Below are 16,647 nucleotides of genomic sequence, written 5' to 3'. Positions count from 1 at the left end.
TTTGAGGTTGAAGATAAGTCATCACTAAATCCAATCGCCAGGAGCTACAGTGGGTACAGATGAAACCAAACAGCTGGCATTACCAACAATCATCTGGTGACTGAATTCCCACTGAACCAAAGCCGCCACCCCTCTCTGGGGCATAAGAGCAAAATCAGTATGGGGACGGGCTACAATCTGTACAAATGTGTATTTGTCCTGATGTTGTTATATTCTGTGTTGGCAATAAATCGACAGCTAAAATCCAACGAAGAATTGAATGATATTCAATTTGGTTCCCATTCATCACGGACTCACGGACGACTCCTGCTTGGATGGTTTGCTCGCCAGGTTGGAATAAACAATGGAGTCATTCGATGGAGTTTTACCGAAGGACAGTATGGACTTCATCATTTTGAGGACCGTGAAGGAATTATACCACCATCAGCACGACATGAATTGTTAATATTCGGAAATAGAGATCCGAACAGTTACCCAGGTGTTGCAGATTTACCAGACTACGTGACGAATTATGGAAATTCTAATAAGGACCGTATAATCGTACAGGTCCGACCTGACCCTGAGTCGAATAATGTACCGCGGCGGTACATTATTTGGCGAGTCTTCATTGCGGAGCATGTTGGTAGATCGTTATTTCATGCTGATCACACTTGGCGAATCTCCACTCGCCTTTTGGGAATAATAAGGACTTCCTTATTAAGGGAGGTGGACTATGCCTTCATCGAAGCTGACGAACATCAAAATGCAACAGAAAAGCCTCCGACACCTCCGACACCTCATGGTTCTTCTGGAGCTGTGGGTCCACAAAACAAACAGTCAAAAGAGAAGCCTGACTGGTTTATACGACGACCTCGCCACTACAGCACCATCCATAAGATTGGCAGCACCATCCATAAGATTGGAAGCACCATCCATAAGATTGGCAGTGCGATGGTGGCTGGTATAATCAGCCTAGTTGCCTATATCCAGGTTGTTTTAAGCCTTTTAATCCTTTGCTGGTTTATACGACGACCTCGCCACTACAGCACCATCCATAAGATTGGCAGCACCATCCATAAGATTGGAAGCACCATCCATAAGATTGGCAGTGCGATGGTGGCTGGTATAATCAGCCTAGTTGCCTATATCCAGGTTGTTTTAAGCCTTTTAATCCTTTTCTTTTCTTATTTTATTTTATTTGTGTTTGCTTTATGGTTATGGTTAAATTGGGACAGACTGTTCCCTGTCGTTCATAAACACTCGATGCTGCGATCCCAGGGCTTACAGCATAACGCAGAAAGAGGAGTTGACAGCATCACTTACTAAATAAGGACTTTCAAACGTCATACATGACGTCATAGACTAAATGTCTGCCGGGCCGGGTTCGGGACGAACCCATGCTGTTGTTGCCAGACCCAGGGGGTCGGCCTACATGAGGCTTTGTCTGTCCCCCTTTCGTCCATACATGGGCATTAAAGGGACCGGTCTGTCCCTTTCGTCCATACATGGGCATAAAAGGGACCGGTCTGTCCCTTTCGTCCATACATGGGCATAAAAGGGACCGGTCTGTCCCTTTCGTCCATACATGGGCATAAAAGAGGTCTTTCTTTTTTTTTAAACACACAACAAACTAAAAGAGATTTTAAAAAATGGGATCAAAGGAAACAAAATGACCTGCCTCAGGCGACTAGGGGTGGTTTTAAAAAACAGGAGTTCCAGGAAGTTGACCTGGTTAGATCGGTAAAGGGAAGGATGGATGGGATTGGATGGGATGGGATTGGATGGATTGGATGGATTGGATGGATTGGATGGATGAATTTAAATTAAACAAAAATGTGGATCGAAATGAAAAAGAAATGTTTGACCGGGGCTTCCCCAGGGCTTATAAAGGCCCTACTTCACCCCCAAATCAAACAAAACCAGTTGGAATTCAAGTAAAAGTCAATAGTACAATTGCTTTGTAAGTTCCTGTGACAACCAGAAAAGTGTAATAAAAATCTATCCATACAAATTGCGTCTATGATGTATCAGGTAACGTCTATCATGAATCATTGAACAATATTAACTATGGCTCTGGGCGTATCAGAGGCGTACACCTCCAAATATGGGCGTGGTTTCAGCTCCATCCGATCCCCAGTGACTTGCTGTGCACAAGGTCGCTGCTGATTGGTCCAGAGATGTTGTCCGTCATGGCTGCCAGTTCCCACCTGATGTCATGTGGTAGTTCAGACTGCTCCAGACCGTACTGAATAACTGCTAGCTTACATAACGTCTTGAGACTAGGACTCAGATCTAAGATAAGCAGGTCCTCACATGCCCTGTCGTCATCTACTCCTCCAAAGAGGATGATACGATCTCCCACCATGCAGCTGCCCATCCCACTTCTCCCAGACGGCTGTTTCCCCTTGCCCTCGACCTTCTTCCAACAGAGGGTCTCTGGATTGAATTTCCACAGATCATTGAAGTACCGGTTTGGATTTCTTACTTCGCCAGCAAATATGTACAGCTCTCCATTGTAGGCAAAGGCTGCATGACACTCCCGTCCTTCTGGAAGAAGCTTTGCAGAAGGTCCTTCTGGGTGAGGCTGTGCAGAAGGTCCGTCTGGGTGAGGCTGTGCAGAAGGTCCTTCTGGGTGAGGCTGTGCAGAAGGTCCTTCTGGGTGAAGCTGTGCAGAAGGCCCTTCTGGGTGAGGCTGTGCAGAAGGCCCTTCTGGGTGAGGCTGTGCAGAGGGTCCTTCTGGGTGAGGCTGTGCAGAAGGCCCTTCTGGGTGAGGCTGTGCAGAAGGTCCGTCTGGGTGAGGCTGTGCAGAAGGTCCTTCTGGGTGAGGCTGTGCAGAAGGTCCTTCTGGGTGAGGCTGTGCAGAAGGTCCTTCTGGGTGAGGCTGTGCAGAAGGTCCTTCTGGGTGAGGCTGTGCAGAGGGTCCTTCTGGGTGAGGCTGTGCAGAGGGTCCTTCTGGGTGAGGCTGTGCAGATGGCCTGCTGCTCAGCCAGCAGTTGGTCTCTGTGTCAAATACTCTGATGAATTGGTAGTCACGTCCACGTCTACAATTCTGACTCGGTCCTCCCCCAAACACAAACATCCTTGTCCCGATGACGGTGGCAGTGTGACATACTGAAACGGGCGGAGCAGTGCCTCCGGTGTTGATTAAAGACCAGACCATGGTGCTGGTGTCCAGCTTGTACATGTCAGCGTGTGACACGAAGTCTCCATATGCCTCATTCCATGTATACCAGGCTCCATAGACATACATGACCTTCCCCACCACACAGGCTGAATGGCCTCCCATCCATGGTGGTACAGTCCCAGAGACCTCAGGCCTGAGCCATCTGTGGACGTCCACGTCAAATCCATAAAGCTCATTGCGTGACTCCTGGTTGTCTTCTAACGTATACCCCCCACAGACGTAGATAGTATTTTCTATGAGCACGGCAGTGTGACGGATGCGTGCCGGGGGAACCTCGGCGGGCCGCTGTCCTGTTTCGGTCGTCACCGCGGGCAAATGGATCCAGCGCATAGCCATCGTGTTGAAGACGTGAACGTCCATCTGACCCGGGATCGACCTTTCTTCATCTCTGTCTGCCATTTCTTCAGTGTAGACCTCCATCCCTCCGAAGGAGTAGACCTTGTCCCCCCCCACTGCCACGGCTGCCGGGTACGATCTGTCCAGTGCTGCTCTTCCCAGAGACTCCGCCCACCGCAACATCTTCACGCAGCCGGCGATCAAAGTGGATTATTTGAGTCCTTTCTCTGTCAAAGAGCTTTCAGGATTCTTTCCCGACTGTTCGAGGGAGGAAGAAAAATCAGTGTGCTACAAGGTCGTTGTTGCAACCCGCTAAACGAGATCAGTATGAAGAATGAAGTGTCATTGGGCGCTAGTGAATGTTATATTGTACGTTGTGACGTCACGTGAAGCTTGGCCAATCCGCAAATCTGTTGGGTTGGCCAATCACGGAAACTGATGCCCTAATATGGTGTGTGGAAATCTTGGTTATTTCTCTTAAAATGTGTCACCAAATGTAGATCTGTCGCTACCTCAGGACAGAATGTAGATCTGTGGTTACGAAACCTCAGGACATTTACATTTACTATGTGGACTTTGTCCAGAGAGCTGTTTACAATTGTCTTCTAACAACACATTACACATAACACACATGCTTATTGTAGTTAATTAAACACAGAGGAGTCCATTCGGTTATATTATTTTGTACACTACTGGAGCTGTCTAATCTGACAGCGGACTTCCTGATGACACCGTCTGACCACGCCCACCTTGTCAACCACACCCACATTAAGGTCCCCCTGTGTAGTTTACCATGCCAGCGCCCCTGTGTGTGTATATACACTTAAAAAAATGTACATATCTTTTTTTATTTACAAAAAATAATTCTACCAACTAAAAATTATTCTCCTCTCCACCACCAGGGGGGGGCTGCAGCCCCTAAAGCCCTGTAGTTCCTGAACCAATGCACACACACTGCACAGAGTGTGTTTTAAGGGCCTCGGATGGAATGGAAAACTGCCTCTTTATTTATTTATTTTTAAATCCCCCAAACAATCAGGAGTTCTCGTGAGGCCCCCTGACTGTTTGAGGCCCCACGTTGGATTTTTTTAAGGGCCTCGAATGGATTGGAAAGCTGTTGTATTTATATATATGTAGCCCATCTGATCCCCATGCAATATAGAGAAGGGTTCCAAGTTCTTTTGGAATTCTATTAGTTTGAGTTTTTAAAGTAATTATCCCAAATAGCACTTTACATGAATTATACCTGAAGTAACTTGACAGACACCAGGACATGAATTTTAAAGGTTTTAGTAAATGAATTAATTGAGGGAAAGGGGAATTGAGTTTAGGGAAAGGGGAATGGATAAAGTAAAATACAAATTGGCCTTTGTCCAAAAAGGACGTTAAAGTGCAAAAACAAAATACAGTTCAGCTTATCTAAGCAAATAGAACAACCCTCAAGTTACTTTTCACAATAACCAAAAATAATCACATTCAATGTTTCACCAAATAAATACCTCAGTGCACTGTAATTACTTAATAACCTAAGCCGGCATCTAAATGAAAACAAAACAAAACCCAACCCCACGTTGCAGGCCTGTTCACCGTCGTGTCCATAAGATGGCGTCCTCGCGCACGGAATGATTACTCACAGTGAGACGTTCTTTTCAAACAGTTCCACACACAGTTCCAAAGGCAGACGTGATGCTCCGACGACGAGTCTAAAGTTTCCAAACTTAGCTCCACAGTCTTTTAGTAGGATGGAATAAGTCCTTATAATCCTTCTCTTGGATGTACAGGGTCCTCGCTCTCTCCTCTGAAAACCAGCTGCTTGCTGGTTTAGCAACGCCAGCCCGGCTAGCTGTGGCTAACTAGCCGGCTATGCGAACACTGTGGGCCAATCTAGAACGCAGCTAGCTTTAGCTAGCTAGCTGCTAAACAAACACTCGCTGAAGAACGACAGTCACAATCTTGCTGAAAGATACTGGCACTCCACAGTTCAGTCTTATAGTCTTCTCAGTGATATGTCATCACACTTGTGACTATAAGAATGTCCAACACAAAACCGCTTGTCACGTTTCTTTTTATATATATTTTCCATTAATTCACTCGCTTCTTATCACCGGCATCTCGTCTCTCTGCTCTCTGCAGAAGGGGCAAATCACCCCTCAAGGGTTTCTGCCAGAAATATCCGCCCACACAGAGCCGCACCTCCTGCATCCAGCAGCCCAACCCTTTTCCGCCAGCAACCAATAGAATCAAACTATGCTTCAGCCAATGACATGCCGTTTTGATGTTTTCACTCAGCTGGTCTGGCATCCCTTATCAGTCTGCTCGTTTGGTCAGTGTTTGAAGATGTGCTCCTTTCATTGGAATGTTATTCTACGTTACAAGCTTCATTTTTTGGTAAGTGCTTGTTTGAAAAAATGCTAATCTAACACTAACATTAGCCCCTCAGCAGTTGAAGGCAGAAATGCTAGTCAATTCTGCTTTCTGTCTGAAAGATGAATCTGCTTCAAGGCTAACTATGTTATGTTAGCTTGCTAGCTATATACTTGCAGATGCTGCTCAGTTAATACTTTTGTTACCCCTTGTTGAGGATACATCAGACTTTTAATTCAATCTCTGCTGAATTAAGGATACATCAGACTTTTAATTTAGTCTGCTGAATTAAAAGTGTTTTATCACTGGCAGCTACTAAGAGAAACCGTATGTTTTTTAAGACACCCTAGTGATGTGGGATATAATAAAGTACATTTGCTTTCTGCCAGAAAAGCTATTGCATGCAGTCTTCTTCTGTAAGAAAGGCTTTTGCATTGCTAAATTACTGTATATATATAATGATAGCTGCGTTTCTGTCAGAAATACATTCAGTACACTTCATTTCTGTCCAAAATACATTCAGTCATACGTCACACTGTAATTCTGTCAGAAAGACATGCATCACAATGCATTTCTGTCATTAAGACATTTATCACAGTGCATTTCTGTCAGAGAGACATGCATCACACGCTATTTCTGTCAGAGAGACATGCATCACACTCTATTTCTGTCAGAAAGCCATTCATCAGATTGTATTTTTGTCTTAAAGCCATGCATCACAATGCATTTCTGTCAGAAAGACATGCATCCCATTGTATTTCTGTCAAAAATGCATTAATCAGATTGTAATTCTGTCAGAAATCCGTGCATCACACTGTAATTATGTCAGAAATGCATTAATCAGATTGCATTTCTGTCAGAAAGCTATGCATCACACTATTTCTATCAGAAATGCATACATCAGATTGCTTTCTGTCAGAAGGCTATGCATCCCACTGTATTTCTGTCAGAAATGCATTAAGCAGATTGTATTTCTGTCAAAAAGCTATGCATCACACTGTAATGTCAGAAAGCTGTGCATCAGATTGCATTTCTGTCAGAAAGCTATGCATCACAATGCCTTTCTGTCAGAAAGACATTAATCACAGTGCATTTTTGGCAGAAAGACATGCTTTCCACTGTATTTCTGTCAGAAATGCATTAATCAGATTGGCTTTCTGTCAGAAAGCTATGTATCACACTGTCATTCTGTCAGAAAGCCGTGCATCACACGCTAATTATGCCAGAAAGACATTAATCACAGTGCATTTCTGGCAGAAAGACATGCTTCCCACTGTATTTCTGTCAGAAATGCTTTAATCCGATTGCCTTTCTGTCAGAAAGCTATGTATCACACTGTAATTCTGTCAGAAAGCCGTGCATCACACGCTACTTATGTCAGAAATACATTCATCATGGTGCATTTATGTCAGAAAGACATGCATCCCACTGTATTTCTGTCAGAAAGCCATTAATCAGATTCTATTTCTGTCAGAAAGCTATGCATCACAATGCGATTCTGTCAGAAATACATTCATCACAGTGCATTTCTGTCAGAAAGACATGCATCCCACTGTAAGTCTGTCAGAAAGCCATTAATCATTGGTTCTCCCTCAATGACTTCTTAATATGTTCCACTAAATTTTATAACCTTTCTGGACCTCATTGACTTCCCTACTATGAAAAATAACTCATAAATTAATGTTCTGTGCAGAGAAACAACCTCCCCTCCCCCCCCCCCCCTTCTTTCCCCCTCCTGTTCCCTGGTATGAATGAGTGTCTTGTCTGTTGTTTGTCCTGTCTGTTTACTTTATTATTATTTTCTATGTCTCACGTTTTAAATTTACATTGATTACTGTATCCATTTTACTGTTTGTTTTGTTGTGCTGTGTATTGTTTAATTGTTGTTTTGTTTTGTTTTTGTTTTTGTTTTGTAAAAAAAATCAGACCTCTTTGTTTTCATTTTTATTGTCATGATGCCCCTGTTTATTGTTTGAAAAAAATAATAAAGAGATTTGTAAAAAAAAAGAAAGCCATTAATCAGATTCCATTTCTGTCAGAAAGCTATGCATCACAATGCCTTTCTGTCAGAAAGACATTAATCACAGTGCATTTCTGGCAGAAAGACATGCTTCCCACTGTATTTCTGTCAGAAATGCATTAATCAGATTGGCTATGTATCACACTGTAATTCTGTCAGAAAGCCGTGCATCACACGCTAATTATGTCAGAAATACATTCATCACAGTGCATTTCTGTCAGAAAGACATGCATCCCACTGTAATTCTGTCAGAAAGCCATTAATCAGACTCCATTTCTGTCAGAAAGCTATGCATCACAATGCCTTTCTGTCAGAAAGACATTAATCACAGTATATTTCTGGCAGAAAGACATGCTTCCCACTGTATTTCTGTCAGAAAGCTATGTATCACACTGTAATTCTGTCAGAAAGCCATGCATCACGTGCTAATTATGTCAGAAATACATTCATCATGGTACATTTCTGTCAGAAAGACATGCATCCCACTGTATTTCTGTCAGAAAGCCATTAATCAGATTCTATTTCTGTCAGAAAGCTATGCATCACAATGCCTTTCTGTCAGAAAGACATTAATCACAGTGCATTTCTGGCAGAAAGACATGCTTTCCACTGTATTTCTGTCAGAAATGCATTAATCAGATTGGCTTTCTGTCAGAAAGCCGTGCATCACACGGTAATTATGTCAGAAATACATTCATCACAGTGCATTTCTGTCAGAAAGACATGCATCCCACTGTAATTCTGTCAGAAAGCCATTAATCAGATTCCATTTCTGTCAGAAAGCTATGCATCACAATGCCTTTCTGTCAAAAAGGCATTAATCAGATTGCCTTTCTGTCAGAAAGCTATGTATCACACTGTAATTCTGTCAGAAAGCCGTGCATCACACACTACTTATGTCAGAAATACATTCATCATGGTGCATTTCTGTCAGAAAGACATGCATCCCACTGTATTTCTGTCAGAAAGCTTTTCATCATACTGTATTTTTGCCAGAAAGGAATTCAATACGGTAAAAATACTTTGTACCATTATCAGTTATCAAGTTAAGTGGCATTATCATCGTTTTTAGCAAATCAACAGCCTATCGGTTAACAAGATAACAATCTATCTGTTAAACTTATTTACAGTTTTCATCTGTATCACCGTTCCACGGGCCTGTCGTCCTGCCTGCCTGCCTGCCTGCCTGCCTGCCTGTTTGTCTGCCTGCCTCCTGTCGTTTGGCCTGTTTTCCTACCCGACACATGGGTCCACTTGGCAGACATGAACAATTACAGGTGCAGGTGCATCAATTATCATTACTTATATCCCCTCTGCCAGTCAGATCATTTAAGTTTAAGTTTATTATTTAAACTTTGAATTAGCTCATACTGTTTGTCTAATTTGTCAAAAATATTTATTTAACTAATTATGACCGTTTTTATTTCAGTGAAATGGAGTCTCACTGGCGGCATGCAATCGAATGCTCTCTTCGAAAAGAACTAAATCCAGATGTGAAAAGGACAGTCCACATCATAACTCAGGATGAGACTTGGGATGACTAAGCAAAGGCGTTGGGAAATTCTCAACTGTTAACAAAAGGGGAGCAGGTCAGATCCAATGGCGTTGTGAAAGAGCAAACAAATGTAAAGGGAAGTCAACTGGAGATCCCACAGCTAGTTGTGGAGCCTATGTGTCCTTACCCCGAGAGCATCACACCCACAAGCCCCGGAAGTCTCTGCTACGGAGCCGGATCGCTAGACGGCGGCCAAACATCCACACCCCCCGAGACCATCACACCGACAAACCCCGAAAGTCTCGCCTACGGAGCCGGATCGCTAGACTGCAGTGATCCTGATAGCCCACACCGGTTTTCAACAAGGTAAAATAAAGGATCTCTTGGATACATTGGTGGTTGAGGTATACTTGTAATGTAGTTACATATGAGTATATGGTCTTCATTCCAAATGATTAAACACCTCACTATTGGGTAGTTTACCCAACACCACATCACATGGGTATTTCTCCTCACTCTCAGACAGACACTGGTATCTGCTGTAATTTCCACATTCTGTAATGTTCAATGTTTTTTCTCTTCGAAAGGTACCTGGAAGAGCTTCACAGTGCTGAATGGATTCCACACTCCAAGACACATGACCCCATGGAAGCTGCATCCAGGATGAGGAGTACAGGGTTGCTTCACAACTTTTTTCTGAAGGAAGTGGACTTTATTCTGTTCCATCTGAAGTTGATGAAACTAAATGATCATTGTCATTGAAAATGTCATTTCAATGCAGTGTCAGTGTACTGTGTCCATTGGAGGTAATTTGTACAAGCACATTATTCCGGCTCAAGAAACATACCAAGAAATGGACATACTGTACATATAGATGAACGCAGAAAAGAGGTAGCAAGGTCCCTCTTTGAACAAAGCATTATGAATGGGATGGAAAACATCATCAAACATCAGACTTAAAGGTTGTTAGTGTGGAAGCTAAACAGTGCACATTTCTAGTTAATAGCCTTAAAGAAATGTGGGTGTGCTTCAGACTTTCACAGATACAACGGCAGGACTGTTTGCCTCAGGAAAGTGACAACCAGTTGATTGATGTTTCCCTAAAACTAAGAAAGATATTATAGCATGTTATATCTGGTTCAACATCTTGAGAGATGAATAGCACTTTGAATAGTACTGTATCTATATTGCAATGAATTGCTGAATGCTTCAGCACTTTTTTTTAATTTTACCAACGTTGTCTGCTACTCTCTACTAGTCTCTCTACTTTTTAATGTTTTTTAACGGCCTTGCCTCTTTTTAATGTGTCTATTGTTTTTAAATGTGAAGCACCATGAGTTGTGGAGAATGGTATTTTGCTCCCCTGTATGCCTGTTTGTATTGTGGAAGTGACAATAAAAACTGATTCTGATTCAATGTTGTTTTTATGATGCATGCCCTTCATGCTACACAGGCGTACCCATGACTTTGACAAATAACAGAACAAATGAGTTGGCCTTTTCACAAATGGACCGTTTAAAATGATCTGAACTGAGTTACTTTTGTGTTCACATTGTCAGTTCACTGCAGAGGACAGAGTTCTCTTTCTGCTCCACTTCAGTTCTGATGAAGTCCTCTTTATGTTTGCACTATTCCTGTGGAGCTCAGACCTGTACCGCCTTTGATTTATTATAGGTAGTTTTCACCTGAAACAAGATGGTGGTTGCTGTACTTCCTAATGTAAAGACACAGTAGATATTAGTTCAGGCTGTGCACATGAATGTCAGAGCAACAGTGAAATAGTAAATTTCTTTTATAGGTTTTAAAAGCTCTATTTGCAATAGCATACAGCAGGGGTGCTTAATGGTTTTCAGGCCATGGACCCCTTAGCTGAGAGAGAGAGAGAGATGAAGCAGGGACCCCGACTACATATTGTATAAAATGTGTTGTAGATTAAACCTTTTAATAGATTTCATAGAAATGCTTGACAGCACTATCAGTGTTGTGTACATGTGTTTTTTTTGTTTTCACATTATCTTGTCTATTAACATGTTAGATTCATGTCCATGTGTATTTTCAGATATGTAACCACTTAAACCCTTTATACTTAACTTGACCTTTGGCTCTGTATTGGTCTGCAATTTTTTCCATCATCAAACCCTTTCACCGAAAATAGCCCTTCTACAAGCTCACAATGCATCGCACTGCGACGCATTGTGAGCTTGTAGTTTGGCTATTTTCTGCAAATGTTCCCCCCTGAATAGAGATGCTAGGGTTCATGTGAGAAAAGGTTTCTATCACAAAGATTTGGCAGCCCCCCTTCATTAACCCTGAGGACACCCGAGGGGTCCCGGACCCCATGTTGCAGAGTTAGCTCTTTAAGCCGAAAATACATGTTCTGGTCAGAATACCAATTACATCCGCTCAGAAGAGAACTCACTGGATAGAGCATAACTAGGTGAAATCGTAAGTGATGAAATTGTAAACACGCAGATAAACTGGATCATTTTAATGCTGAAGCTGATGAATGGCTTTTGCCTCCTGAGTGTGAATGTATTCTGTTTACTAGGCTGGAGTGGCCCGCTACTAAACAGTATACTAGCAATAAGTACTAAAAGAATATAGAGCTTCAACATATTAAAAAAAACTTGTGTAGCACTAGGAAAGTATAGATAATAATAATAATAACAATAATAATAAACTTTATTTGTATAGCACCTTTCATGACATTAAATGCAGCTCATAGTGCTTTACAGAGCAAGAATACAATTACAGTTACAACCAATTTAACAATAAAGCAAAAAAAAGCATCAAGCAATCATAAAACAACATTAAAATAAGATGCACATTATAGTTTTGGTTATGAGGCTGCTGAAAGCGTTCCAGTGGAAAACACAGCATAGGTTCCCTTATCCCTGTGATCCTCATCCCTAACCCCAACCCTTCCTACCAACAACACTTATAGTCTACTTGAAATTGCATGGCCCCAGAAATGGTGTTCACTCTGAACTTTTATGATAGAAATGTTATGCATAGGCCTAGTGGATGTAATTCAACTTCGTTTCTGCAAGTTTTTAACCCAAACCCTATCCATGATTGGCAATTTGCATAGTTTGCACAATAGGGTAAAATAAAAATGAATAATCAGACTTCCCAGATTAAGTTAATTTGATGAATGCAAATGTACTGCATAGCGCATATAAACTACAAGAAAACATTTGTAGCCTCATTATTATGTCCAGGTTGTAGATCAGCTATTTTTACAGGTGTACGTGTAGGCAAGCAGATCACTGTTGATTCTATTAATACGACCCTCCTGGGGATTTCTGATATCATGTCCAGAGTGCTTGTCCATTAGGCGCACTATGCAGCTGTTGAAGGTGTTCTTGTTCTCAAATGTAAAGGACACATAGGCTCCACAACTGTTGGCCCTTGTAGCTGTGGGATCTCCAGTAGACTTCCCTTTACATTTGTTTGCTCTTTCACAACGGAATTGGATCTGACCTGCTCCCCTTTTGTTAACAGTTGAGAATTTCTCAGTGCCGTTGCTTTCTAATTCCATCAGTTGTCTTTCTATAAACTCATCCAAAGTCTCATCCTGAGGCATGAAGTGGACTGTCCTTTTCACATCTTGATTTCGTTCCTTTCGAAGAGAGCATTCGATTGCCTGCCGCCAGTGAGACTCAATTTCACTGAAATAAAAGGGGACATAATTAGTTAAATAATTATTTTTGACAAATTAGACAAACAGTATGAGGTCAAAAATGGTCTGTCTGGCAGAGGGGGTATATTTACATTGACAATTGATGCACCTATAATTGTTAATGTCTGGCAAGTGGACCCAAGTGTCGGGTAGGAAAACAGGCCGAAGGACAGGAGGCAGACAAACAGGCAGGCAGGCAGGACGACAGGCCCGTGGAAGAGTGATACAGATGAAAACTGTAAATAAGTTAAACAGATTGTTTTCTTGTTAACTGAGAGGCTGTTGATTCTCTAATCACGTTGATAATGGCCGCGTTTCCCAAAGAGATTCGTAGAGATACTGCGTAGAGATGCTGCGCAGGTCCTACGACAGGTCTTACGTGCGTCCACACAGGCTGCGCAGTACCTTAGCAGGCATGTAAGATTTCAGGTCATGCGTAGCCTACGCAGCTTGCGTAAGAGCTTCCTACACAGCTGGGACTGGGCGAAACCTACGCTCTACCCTCATTAGAAGCAGCTGGTTGTGCCCTACGTGCTATCTAAACTGGCTTCAGGAAACACCATCGTCGTAGGTTTCCAAGTCCACGGCGTTACGTGTCTGCTAAAACTACATTCGGGAAACAGCATGCACGTATCCTACTCCTCCTACTCCTGGGAGTGGTTGTAGCCCTGAGTGCTGTCCTACGCAGCAGTTTGTTACGAGTGCCCTGGGGCGCTCGTAACACCCATCGTAGCTAAATAGATCTATGAAAAGACCGACCGACCGACCACACACACACACACACACACGCTTACGCGCACACGCACACGCACATATAATTTATATATATATATATATTTTTTTTAAACGGGCCGGTGCGTAGCGTGCGATGCCTACCCAAAAAAACAGACATACAAGCTGTCAACGCACTGCAACATGCCGTGTCGATAGCTTGCAGATCTGTTCTTTTGGCTGCGCTGCTTCGTCCTCTATGTATGAACCCGAAGTTTACAAATTGTACTCCACGGATGATCCGATCTTCTGATAAAAATATTAAGCATATGCCAAGTTAACTAAATGTATATAAATGATGCTGAGCTAAACATGTTTCCTTCATTTCTAAGTTTTATAGTTAAACGTTATGATGAAAGTCCCCAGTTCCTCTCACAAAGTGACAGCTGTTGCGCTCGCCATGTTTATGAATGGTTCAAAAATCTTTTGAAAATAGCAGATCTAAAAGCTCACAACGCCTCACAAGCTTGTAGATCTGCTATTTTCAAAAGATTTTAATACATATTAAATTTTGGGAAATGGGACATTCTGCATACCTTTACTTTTGGTATTTTAAGTATATTTAATTTACTTGCATAATGGGAACACTTTAGTGTTTTATTTACCTTGCAGATGTCACCTCACCGCTGTAATTTTATTCATAAATATATTATTCAAAAGTTGTATTTGGAGTGGACTGCTTCAGGACATCTGACAGTTGGCTCTGGTATTTTTATGATCCATTTCACTGTATATATTCGCAAAGGGTGTTTAAACTGCTGTGTAGCGTAAGACAGCACTACGTAGTTTACGTAGGCTTTACGTAGGCTTCGTCCAGGAGGTCTTTACGTGCGTGCTGTCTCCCGAATTTAGTTTAGCACACACGTAACGCCGTGCACTCGAGAACCTACGACGATGGTGTCTCCCGAAGCCAGTTTAGATGGCACGTAGGGCACAACCAGCTGCTACTAATGAAGATAGAGCGTAGCGGGGTTGCTACTGCGCAGCTGGGTGGAGGCTCTTACGCAGCTTCTAGGCTACGCACGAGCTGAAATTCGTTTGGGAAACCCGGCCAATGCCACTTAGCTTGATAACTGATAATGATACTAAGTCTTTTTACCGAATTGAATTCCTTTCTGGCAGAAATACAGTATGATAAATAGATTTCTGACAGAAATACAGCTTGAGTAATGCATTTTTGACAGAACTACAGTGTGATGAATGGTGCATTTCTGTAAGAAATATATTAATCAGATTGTGTTTCTGTCAGAAAGACGTGCATCCCACTGTATTTCTGTCAGAAAGACATTCAGCACACTGTAATTATGTCAGAAAGACATTCAACACACTGTATTTCTGACAGAAAGCCAGTGTGATGCAAGTCTTTCTGACAGAAATGCAGAAAGATATGTGCCTTTCTGTCGGGCTTTTTGACAGAAATACAATCTGACAGATATATAGTCTGATTAATGCATTTCTGACAGACATAGCTTGTGATGCACTTCTTTCTGACAGAAATACAATTTGATTAATACATTTCTGTCAGAAATACAGTCTGGTTAATGTATTTCTGACAGAATTACAGTGTGATGCATGTCTTTCTGACAGAAATACGTGCATCACACTGCATTTCTGACAGAAGTACCGTCTGATTAATGCACTTCTGACAGTAATGGCAGAGTGCTGAATGTATTTCTGACAGAAATGCAGTGTGATGCATGCATTTCTGACAGAAATACAATCCGTTTGCTGCATTTCTGACAGATATATAGTCTGATTAATGCATTTCTGACAGACATAGCTTGTGATGCACTTCTTTCTGACAGAAATACAATTTGATTAATGCATTTCTGTCAGAAATACAGTCTGGTTCATGTATTTATGACAGAATTACAGTGTGATGCATGTCTTTCTGACAGATATACAATCTGTTTGCTGCATTTCTGACAGATATATAGTCTGATTAATGCATTTCTGACAGACATACAGTGTGATGCACTTCTTTCTGACAGAAATACAATTTGATTAATGCATTTCTGTCAGAAATACATTCTGGTTCATGTATTTCTGACAGAATTACAGTGTGATGCATGTCTTTCTGACAGAAATACAATCCGTTTGCTGCATTTCTGACAAATATAGTCTGATTAATGCATTTCTGACAGACATACAATGTGATGCATGTCTTTCTGACAGAAATACAATTTGATTAATGCATTTCTGTCAGAAATACAGTCTGGTTCATGTATTTCTGACAGAATTACAGCGTGATGCATGTCTTTCTGACAGAAAGACGTGCATCACACTGTACTTCTGACAGAAATAGAGTCTGATTAATGCATTTCTGACAGAAATAGAGTCTGATTAATGCATTTCTGACAGAAATGCAGAGTGCTGAATGTATTTCTGACAGAAATGCAGTGTGATGCATGTCTTTCTGACAGAAACGCAGAAAGATATGTGCCTTTCTGTCAGAGATACAGTGTGATGCATGGCTTTCTCAATCTGTTTGCTGCATTTCTGACAGATATATAGTCTGATTAATGCATTTCTGACAGACATAGCGTGTGATGCACTTCTTTCTGACAGAAATACAATTTGATTAATGCATTTCTGTCAGATATACAGTCTGGTTAATGTATTTCTGACAGAATTACAGTGTGATGCATGTCTTTCTGACAGAAATACAATCTGTTTGCTGCATTCTAACAGATATATAGTCTGATTAATGCATTTCTGACAGACATAGCGTGTGATGCACTTCTTTCTGACAGAAATACAATTTGATTAATGCATTTCTGTCAGAAATACAGTCTGGTTCATGTATTTCTGACAGA

At 41.7% G+C, this 16,647-nt stretch overlaps 1 protein-coding gene across 1 annotated transcript; it reads right to left on the bottom strand.

Annotated features, from left to right (window-relative positions):
• Nucleotides 1-718: 718 nt before the first annotated feature.
• On the bottom strand, nucleotides 719-3,682 carry LOC308090931 (kelch domain-containing protein 3-like; the record flags this gene model as incomplete). Its single annotated transcript, XM_080436204.1, has 3 exons — nucleotides 719-793; nucleotides 2,297-2,415; nucleotides 3,034-3,682. 3 exons carry the CDS (start codon nucleotides 3,680-3,682, stop codon nucleotides 719-721), a joined length of 843 nt encoding a protein of 280 aa, XP_080292330.1.
• Between the last annotated feature and the right edge of the window lie 12,965 nt (nucleotides 3,683-16,647).

The sequence above is a fragment of the Gymnoscopelus braueri genome, assembly GCF_963280865.1.
Source record: "Gymnoscopelus braueri genome assembly, chromosome: 8".
In the NCBI taxonomy this organism is placed as follows: domain Eukaryota; kingdom Metazoa; phylum Chordata; class Actinopteri; order Myctophiformes; family Myctophidae; genus Gymnoscopelus; species Gymnoscopelus braueri.
This window is presented reverse-complemented; position numbering and strand designations above follow the sequence as displayed.